The 10,710-nt window shown below is 30.4% G+C and overlaps 1 protein-coding gene across 2 annotated transcripts; it reads right to left on the reverse strand.

Moving 5' to 3' along the window:
* Positions 1–2,520: 2,520 nt before the first annotated feature.
* LOC112279175 (GDSL esterase/lipase At3g09930) lies at positions 2,521–4,970 on the reverse strand. Of its 2 annotated transcripts, none has more exons than XM_024513362.3 (6): positions 4,827–4,970; positions 4,276–4,380; positions 3,975–4,133; positions 3,595–3,857; positions 3,134–3,461; positions 2,521–3,021 (listed from the first exon to the last, which is right to left on the reverse strand). In XM_024513362.3, exons 2-6 carry the CDS (start codon positions 4,376–4,378, stop codon positions 2,771–2,773), a joined length of 1,104 nt encoding a protein of 367 aa, XP_024369130.1. In that variant the 5' UTR covers positions 4,379–4,380; positions 4,827–4,970; the 3' UTR covers positions 2,521–2,770. The 2 variants fall into 2 exon arrangements, with proteins under 2 accessions (XP_024369130.1, XP_024369129.1); XM_024513361.3 differs by having other exon boundaries at positions 4,817–4,970.
* Between the last annotated feature and the right edge of the window lie 5,740 nt (positions 4,971–10,710).

The following is a 10,710-nucleotide window of genomic DNA, read 5'->3' on the forward strand; positions in this document are numbered from 1 at the left end:
TAAACTTGGCTTCGAGGACTTTTTCTAATTTTGTATTGGAAATTAATTGAAGTTTGGGATTCATTCTTGTTTCTTTTTGTCTCACAAGAATTGAATTGGAAAGGAAAAAGATTCTATGTTACACTACTTCTGGAAGTATATCCTTAAGATCTTTGTAAGACTATGCAAATTTATCCATATTGTCCATAATTAAAGACTTGTAACTTTTCAACTCATCCTTTGTCAATTTAATCTTTACTTTAATAAATTTTGGATTCTCATTTTTTAATAATATATTTATTAATATATAGTAAAGATTGTACATATGAGATTGTTCTATAGAGCCTCTATATCAATTGTTTGAGATTTATGGATAGATAGCCACATCATTTTCAGTTGTAAGACCACTAAAAGTTTGTTTGAAGTATAAGAGGGGATTATAGTCAATTTCATCAATTATGTCCTCTAATTCTTGACTTTGAGTACCATCAAAGTTTACCTCAAAGATGTCTTTAATTTTTATGTCATCCACTAATGTTGCTAAATCTATCTCTACTTCATTGTTTTGCTACGTATCAAAATCATTAACAAAGTTGATATTTATTGCTTCATCTACATTTGAAATAGGATGTTTTGCTAATCACTAGATGAATTTTCCATCAACTTCCTAATTATATAATCTATGGCTTATGCAATTGAGTTGGATAGGTTTGACTATCTCAAATTGAGCCAACTCATTTTCAACTAAATTGACAAATCTTATTTTATTCTTCAATTCACCTTTAGATTAATGAATGTGAATTTCATCATTATCAAAAATGGTAGAAACTCTTTCTGGTGGTAATCCTTGGAATTAAATGATAATCCTTATAAGATTTTTTGGAGGACAATAAATGATATGGGATTTTTTCCACTTCAATTAATTTTACTTCAAGTGCCTTTAGTCAAGGTCTACTTAATAGAAATGGATAAGAATTCTTATTCAAATGCATATAAGTAATAGAGAAAGTAAAGAAATATTCTTCATCATCCATTAGCATCCTACATCCACTAATTTGGCCGAGGAAGATGTCTTGGCTTTGATTGTCTACATTAATTATATAAAAAGAAGGACTAGTAATTCTAAGGTCCAACTTTATTGTCGTTTGTATGGGCATTATATTTAATCCACTACTTCCATCTACAATCATGTAAGAGATAATCTTATCAATTATTAAGATCTCCAATTTAATTATTTTGACTTTCTATGCCCTTTGAATTATTTTTACATAGATTTGGATCTTTTTGTTAGACCTTTGATATCTTTTAATAAACAAGCCTATTTTAAAAACTCTTCTTATTATTAGATACATCTCCAATAATTGAGCAATAATTATATCTACTTTCATCTTGTTCAAGTCTTTCCAAAAATCATATGACTCTCTTTGATCTTCTTATTTTAAGGAAATTAAAATACCACATTCTAGTTTTTGGATCCTAAGACCTTTTCACTCTTCTGTAGAAGGAAATTCCTCTACAAAGATTTTTTTTCCTTATTATCTTGATTTTTGGAATGGTTTCTAAATTATAAAGAAATTATCTTAATTTTCTCATATTATCTATTGAATTTTTTGTGGCTTTATTTAAATTAGAGAAGTAAGAAGAATCTTTTGAACTATTCTTACTAACTATTAAAGTCAAAGACAAATGGCTAGTATATCTAAACTTTGTCATAACTACCAATATTGGCATATTAAGAAGCCTTTTATCCTTATTAGGAACTTCTTTATGGGAGATGTAATGTATGTATAAAGATGACAATTGGTCTTAAATGGATTGAGAACCTTGTTCTTTAATTGGCATTTCCGAATAATTAATATCTTATAATTTTTTTCCTTTATTTTGTTGGCCATATTAAAAATGGCCAAAGCCTAATGAAATAAATCCTCTATGTGTATTTAAACATGAGGGAGAATTATCAATTTTTGACTTAGAAACTACTAATTGAACTATTAAATTTTTTTGTCGCCAATGGAATGAGATTCTACTAGATAAATTTGTAATGTATCATCAATAAAATAATAAGCACAAGTTAACGATACGAATTTATTGTGATAATTAACAACATATTTCATCTATGATGTGTCAATCCTAAAAACAACAATTTAAATTCCACTTAAAATATTATTTTAAAAAAATTAATTAAATAAATATTAGTAATTTATTTTAATACATTATATTTTTATTTATTTAATGACTTTAATACATCTTTGAATGTCTTAACATAATTTTAAGATTTTTTAGTGAAATTAAATTTTTTATTTTATTTTTATTTTTTTCACTAGTAGTTCCTTGAACAAAATTAATTACTTTTTTTTAATATTATCCATGACAACATCACTAATTTACTTTGTAGCTGAAAGCACCATTATATATTTTATTTCTTTCTATTTGTATTGTATAATATTTGTAGTTAAAAAATATTCTTTAACTCACAAACATATTTTTCAAGAATAGCTTCACTTGAGTCACTTTCCATGATATTGACATGGACTCATCTAGTTATAGTGAAATCATCTATTAAAGAGTTAGGATTTGCATCCATCTGTGATGGATGAACTTGTCTTGTTAACCTCTCATCTTGAACACACCTATATTAAGCACAAACACTGTAATTATTAATACATGTTGAACACAGTGCCAGAGTCAGCACAGTTTCATGTCAACAACACTTATCAGGGTTTGAAACGGCGTTGTCTTCCAGCGACAGGCCACACCCACCATCACGAGACAATGCTGATGTTCGACGCACTCACACACCATGCTTGCTCATCCATGCGCGGAGTGTGGGGCCACCGACGGTGAAGCCGTCAACATGCGCAAACAAATCGACTGCAGTCTGCCAGGCCGCTTCGGAGGGATGGATGGTGTCGAATAGCACATGCTTGCTTGGATCCTCGCACAAAGTATACATCGGATGCCCCGCGGTGTCGTTATGGCCGCACACAAGTCCGTGAGGAACCGCTTTCCCAATGCAACACGGTGTCATCGTGTTCTCAAAACCTGCTTGTCAGAACCCACCAATACGTGTCAGGAATCATTTTAAGCTTGGAGCTATGGGAGGGGATTCAAACCGTGCGATTAATGTCCGTTGGGGTGTCGAATCGGTCAATACCATGTTCAGATCCGTGATGAAACAGAACCTCGAAGGCCTTGGTCTGGTCCACGAGGATGATGTGCAGTCCCCCGAGATTCCTGTTCAGCGTCTTCACTCGCTGTTGTAGCAGCGAGTTGTGGAGCGAAGTTTGGGTCAGGAGTGTGGCATTGCGGCTGCAAGAGGTGAACGTCGTTACTTCTGTGACAAACGGGGCGCATGCCATTAGGGCTAGGTTGGAGACGACGATATTCCGGACGCCGAGCCCGTAGAGACGCACTAGACTGAGTGCGATTCCATCCACTATGGTGGTTATTGTTGTATGGAGCTCTTGTTCTTTGTCATGCTCCTTTGGTCATAGGGGAATAGTGTCAGTTCTCTCTGTGTCGGATCTTGAAGAATCTGAAAGGTATCAGTGATCACCTCCTATGGAATGTTTGCAGCCATCAAGTGTGAGAAACTGACCTCGTGTGGATGTGTACCTGAAAGGCTCCCCGTCTGTTGCGCACGTGATAGTCGTTGACACCAATGTTAACCAATGCCACCGACTTCCGTAAGTGAGCTTTTGTCAGCACATGTTTCTCCACGAGTGCCTCTATCTCGTCTACTTGTGAGACTAACGCTGTAAGCCCGTATGCGTAAGTGACACCCGCCCCGCTTCTTGCGAAGTTTACACCTCGTAATGCCTCTGAATTGTTTTCTAGACGCAAGTAGGGGGTAGGGTATGGCAGGTCGAAGAGCTCCGCTGCCAACCACACAAATAACACAAAATATCGCAATGCAGGAGTTAGGTTTCTGTAAAGGCTACATGCATTTGCACTATACGGAGCAATTGCACTCTGGAGAGTCTGAATTTCTTTACCAATGCAGTCCGCTAGGTTTCGACCCTCATTGAATCGGCCCGCGGGGTATCCTGGCCATATGGAGCCATACGGCGGAAATGCCGACAGGTCTCTAAAGTTGCCTGTGTCGACATAGGAATCGCCGAATACGTACATTGCACTCGCTCCATCCACTCCGCCTGGTTGCACATGAAAGATTATTTTAACATATCATTGCCTCTGACCTCCATAAAACACAAGCTAAGCTGCCACCACCTATCCACTAACAACGACCATAGTTCCAGATCAAGTTGATGCAGACAAAATGCGCTGCATGCTTACTGATATTGGCGAGTCCAACCAGCATCGTTGCTGCGATTGTACCATAAGCAAGCGCTAAATTGACGTTTACACTAAACTTCGAATTTCTGAAGACCGCCGCCATCTCTGTCCACATTACAAGAGAATATCAAATCGAGAGTGAGAGACATTCGTGTCTCTGAATTCGTGGGGAGCTCTCTTCTGTTTCACGATTAGTGTATCTACAGTAAAGAGACGATTCCGCTCTGAACTGCGCAGTGATTGATCTATCTCCTCACTCGTTCAGCAAGCCACATTTCCGACAAACGAAAGCCCAAGACTTTCTCTGGGACAGCCGAGTCAACGTGGTCTTCTATGTGACCACATAGACAGTAGCTTTATGTTGGAACTGGCAACCACAACAATGAAAAGACGTAGAGGACGAGGTGTAATCCCTATTCCACAGCTCTGCCTCCCTGTGCGACCAAATCGTTGAGCCCTCAGTTTCGTTTCTAACCAGGAGTTCATAGACAGTCAGTCCGAACTTAATATTTCACAAAATTTCTTGAGAATCAAGGTTCACCTCTATTAACCTTAAAATGATAAGGACGTGCGAGCTTTGGCTCTCGTGGCACCAGCATGAACGATCACTAGAAAATGGAACTGCTGCAGGAGAAAGAAGACTGTGGACACCGCAACGCCCATCAAAGTAGCTCCATCTGACCACGATTGCTAAAGACACGATTGCGCATCTGGATTTTGCCAAACCCCAGTTTTGAATTCCCTTGGTCAAACAAGCGGGACAGGGCACATTTCCTCAACTCGTGATCTCACAATCCTCTGAGCGTAACTGCGTGCAGATCAGGTTCCGGCAGTTCATCGATTCTGACGTCACTGATCACACAAGCGACTCAAGAGCTGCAACCTTCGAGGTCTGCTGTAAAAGGCGCAAGTTTAAAGTTTTCTTGTCTATATTGTACCCATCATACTTTTAAGAAAATAATATACCTTGTCAGTTTTTTGTTGACTAAGAGAGGACGTTTGCCAAAGCAGGCTTTGTAAGGGCAATTATATTTTATTATATTTTATTTTTTTCATTTACGGAACATAAAGTGATGAACCCTTCGCTAAAGAATTTGTTTAAAATTATGGCTGAAGTTAGAAACCCAAAGCCTATGTTTCAGGGTTCTGGCATACTGTAGGAGACAATAGACTTTGGGGGAGACGAATTCCATGGATTGAATTGGCCTAACCTAAGATCCACATATTTGCAAATTTATTGGGATGTTTTGATTTTTTTTGAGGTTTTTTTAAACCATTTTCATAATTTTTTACCAACTACCTTTGCTGTAATTTATGAGTATCCCAAATCCTATGCCATACATATATTTTTTTTAATTAGTCCAGATTTTTGTTTGAAAATCATTAATTTTTTTGCTCCTAAATAGTCCAAAATCAAGCTCTTGCAATCAACAAATGACTTCCAATTAAATAAAATAATCAAAAAAAGACATATTTACTTATTTATTTATTTTCTCTCTATAAATACATTTTACAATATAATACAATTTTTTTCATGTCTAAATTTTTATTTCTTGGTAATTAGAAGACATAGATACAAAAATTCAAAAACCACATAAATATTATTTTTTCTATTAAATTAAAAAAATGATAATTATAATATGATTGAGTTAAAAATAAATAAATAAATTTTTTTATATAAATTAAATCAAAATAGTTCTATGTTTAAATTATCTTGACTTATTAGCAAAATTTAGAGATTCTTTTGATATTTCATAGATGCTTATATAGCCAAATAAGTATAAATGTCTATTTATATATATTTTTGATGATTTTATTATATAAATTTTTCTTATTTATCTAAAATGAAGTGAAATTCTTCTTTATTTTGTAATAAAGTTTTTTAGTTAAAAATACTTTAAATAGCCTAAAGATTCAATTTCATAAATAAGACTAGGTTAATCAAGATTAATAAGAAATTTTAATTAATTTGTAAATCTTACTTTTTAATTATTTTAAGATTTAAACATAAAGTAATAATATATAGAGTTATTTCTTAAAATACTTTGTAAGTGATTTGGAGTCTTAATAGATTTTTTTTTTAATTATGTATTGGAATATATTTTTATATCAATATATTTAATACATGCTTAATATTTTATTATAAAAAATATAAATAGAATTTTAAAGATAAAATAAGATTACCTATTATAAATATTTTATAATTTCACCAAATTTTTAAAAAGACTTTAAAATATAAAATTTTAATATCCAAATTGGATAATTTATTTTAAATTAGCATACAAATAGGTTGTTAAATAATTGATTGCTATCAAATAAGTTATTGAAGAATAGTTGATTATTACAACTAAATATCCTACATAATACAAAAAAATTCCAATAAGAGACTAATTCTAATTAAGAAGATATTGCCAACTAAAAAGAATTAGAAAATTATTGAATAAAAAATATTTGTTTAAATAATAAGTCTTTGTATATATTTAAGTTTATGTTATTGTCTACAGAAAGAATTTATAATTTGTTAATTTATATCCTTAAGAAAGATAATAATTGTATTAATTCTTAAGAAGATGGTATTGCTAAGTTAAGAATAAGTGATCAGTCAATTTGTGTTGTATTGAAGATAAGTCACTAATTAAATAAAAAATAACTTTGAAGTTGCAACATATAGCATTAGCAAGGTTGAACACAAAGAAGTATGGAATAAAATGTTTCTCACTTCCAACATCCATTACTTCTAGGTAGTGGTTGCTGTCCTAAAAGACAACTTCTACTCTTTCACTTTTATACAAATGGTCCTATGATTGTTTGACTTCTTATTTACTACAAGGATATCATATGCTAAATACTAATTTTTCTTATTTAGAATTTTGGATATTTTTTAATTAATATTTTATTCTTTTGACTTTCACTCTTGATTCTTAACTTCTTCTTATATCTATAGGATGTTCTTTCCATATAGCAAGAGCCAATCTTTTGACCATTAATAACTTAACTAAAATAATATCTTTTATAAAATAATTTATTTCATTTTTATTTTAACATATGCATTGTTAAGTTTGTCAAGAAGTGAACTTGTGCTATTTGAGAGTAACAATTAAATTAGATTTAATTAATATGTTGTTGCAACTTAAGTTTATCACATTCAACAAAGTTATGTTTGTATAATTAAATTGTAGTGAATATTAAATGATTCATATTTCTACTAGGCTGATTTTTACATAATACAATAATATCTTATTACTATTAAGGACAAGAACTCAATGAAAGTAAATAAACAAGTGAAACTCTTTCAAAGAAATATGAAAAAATAGAAATAGAGAAGTATGTATATTAAAAGAAAATCTAGAATGGCTATTATCAAAAAACAAGGAAACTAAAGACTCTTGAAATTAGATTAGAAATAAGAAAGGAGTTGACAAGGGCGAAGAAGACTTCACTTTTTCCTCTATATATACTCTCTACTTAAGTTCTATGTCGCAACGTTCTATAGGACCTCTAAAAACATGTTAACTTTGTATGATACATATCTTAACTTATAAGGCAAGTTTTCTATATGGGTGCTACATAATTAGATTATTCTACAAGCTACCAATACATGTAGCATATGGTTAAATTATTGACCAAGTTTCTAACCTATCAATCAACTACAAACGTATGTAAAGTCAAAATACCATCTAGGAAGCTTCTCTAGAAGGTAATATAAAACTAATGTATTTTTACCTATTTTTATTTACTTCTACTTATTCATATTATCTAGGTAATAATTATAGTAGATATATATTCATGAGAATAATAAAATAATATATGCTCACAATCTATCTCAATTTAAAAAAAATAAACATATTGCAAAGTTTCAAAATACATTAGCACAAATAAAAGCTCCAAATTCAAAGTCTTAGAAAGACAATTAAAGAAAATAAGGTCCTTAAAAAAGATGAATGAGATCATATTTATAATATAATTAAACAAATATAATAGTCAAAGTTTGGATGTATTTATATATATTAATATAATATATTAGTATTATTTTAATTATAACCTTTTATAAAATTATATAGTTTCAACTTTTGAAATTTTAACTTTTTTGAAATATCACCTTTATTATAAAAAGATACATGTTAAACATTTACACAATAGTAATAATAAAATATTTATAAAGAATTTTAGGATATCTCAATATAATGTGGCAATTCTTCAAAATAAAGTGTAATGGATATCTAGCTTATTAGATGTTAGTTTGTGATCTTCAATATTTTTTCTTAAGAATTGTAGGTCTTGAGTTGAAAGATATCAAATCATTTGAATTGATTATGATTAAAATAATAAGTAGACATATTACCTTTGTTATCTTATTATTTAATTTTTAATGATGTATTCATAGATGAAAGTATAAAAAAAACATATTAACATGCATAAGGACTTTCAAAATTTCAAAGAGCAGTAATTAAATGACAATGCTAAGAATATATTTGTTGCATTGTCATATTGTAACATGACAACGTGATGAAAATATAATAAAAAATAAATTTTTAATTGATATCTAATTATCTTGATTCAATAATAATTCAAGCTGTTTAAACATGGCTTTTATAAAAGCCTCTTAGTTTATTTTCTTATCTTAATAATTAGTAGATTAAAAGATAGTTGGTAATTTTACCTTCTAGGCTATAGAGACTCTTTTACTACCTTGGAAAGACCATAAATTGATAAAATCAAATTAGAAGAAATAAATAATTAGCATGATTGATACTAAGATTGAATTAAAGATAGAATTGGGCTAAAAAATCCCTAGGATAGGTTAAATTGATACATGGGGATTGACAGTTTGTGAAACAAGGTCAAAATCACACTTCTAGCACTAATACGATTATCTAGGAAAAAACAAGGAAAAATTTGAAGATCAGCAATTAGAATTGGAGAACTAGCTTAGAGCTTCTTTCAAAGACATAAGTCTTGTTTTTGTAGGATTTAGTTTGACTTTGGAATTATTGTTCAAAATCAAGGTTTGTAGTGGGGACTTGGAATTTATGCAATACAATTAAGGCTAATACTCTTAGCTAGTTTGTAAAATTGGTGTTACATCTATGGTTCAAAATTTGATGGTGCTTGATCACTTAGGTGCTAAATGTTTGTGAAATTTTGTGATAATCTAATAGTACAATTGAGAGATATTTGGATTTTGGTATGAGAAGGTATTAAAAATTGGCAGTTTAAGATTGAGTAGGGTTTCTATAATATTTGAAGATTTATTAATCAAATCAAAATAAAATTTGGCATAGTATTATAAGACTTGAAGATTAAGCTACAGACTAATTTTGAATTGAAGTTAATAGTTAAAGAAGGAGAAATCACTACTAAAATATTTGCATCATCTTTCAAGTTAGCTGCCAAATAATATTAGTGTTGTTTTTGGATATTTTCTCACAATTTGTAAGTTAGATTGAAGTGAATTCTTTCAAGCACATAAAAGACTTATAGTGGCATTTGTATGAATAGTTTTACTTTAAGTAGATGGTTAGATTAGGAGTTATAATTCACTAAAGCTCATTAATTAGGTTTAGACCTTACGAAAAAAAATCAAAATTATTTAATTATAAAAGTAATAAGGTAATTAGAATTTATATTTAGTTTATATTAAAAAGAGTATTTTTGAGTACTTTGAATTAAATTTAAGTACTTTGAATTAAAATTCAAATGACATTCTTCTTATAAAAGTGAAACATATAGGGATTCTTGGATACTTATAAAATACAATCTCATCTTCTACAGCCAGATGCCTGGTGCATTTCCAAATAAGACAAAACATAATATGAGAGTATATATACCACTAAAAGTTACAAGAACTTACAAGCATGTCTATCCACTAACTAAATTAAGAAGTAACTATTTTATAGAGGAGCTTTTGGATAAATGACCATGAACTTTGTGTTATAGATATGTTATGCAACATTATTCAAGACCAAATTGTTAGAAAAGTATAAGTGATGGAAGAAAAATAATATATATCTAAAAAATGGAAGAATGTAGACTATATGGTGATAGAGAAGCAAATGTAGCTCATTACTTAGGTTACTTAAGGATACTACCAAAAATAATAGCACAATTGAGGTACAAAAAAGCTATGATATATTTCAAAATCAAGGCAATACTTCAATTTGTGAAGCGGTTGCCATAGAATATACTTATAATCTTTCAAAACCTATGTCAGGAAGACACATGATACAAATACTGAAGAAAATATAATAAAGGTGATATTTTTAAAATATTCTAGCTTTGTTGAAAAACTAATAGAAAATCCTATTGTCATAGAAGTAATAAAGCTCATAGTAATAAAAGAAATAAATCCAACTCTTAAATTAATAAAGAATTATAAATAAATCTAGAAAGCTATAAAAGCACTATATTTAATGACTTTGAATTATAAGATTTGTA

The sequence above is a fragment of the Physcomitrium patens genome, chromosome 2 (assembly GCF_059467195.1).
Source record: "Physcomitrium patens ecotype Gransden chromosome 2, ASM5946719v1, whole genome shotgun sequence".
NCBI lineage: Eukaryota > Viridiplantae > Streptophyta > Bryopsida > Funariales > Funariaceae > Physcomitrium > Physcomitrium patens.

Bases quoted from the DNA above. Each gene is read 5' to 3' on its own strand.
- LOC112279175 (XM_024513361.3), bottom strand. From the start codon at position 4,874: ATGCTGGTGCCACGAGAGCCAAAGCTCGCACGTCCTTATCATTTTAAG. The intron at 3,462-3,594 runs GTACACATCCAC...CTATGACCAAAG, and splicing joins ACAGACGGGGAGCCTTTCAG to GAGCATGACAAAGAACAAGA. The intron at 3,022-3,133 runs GTATTGACCGAT...TCTGACAAGCAG, and splicing joins TCATCACGGATCTGAACATG to GTTTTGAGAACACGATGACA.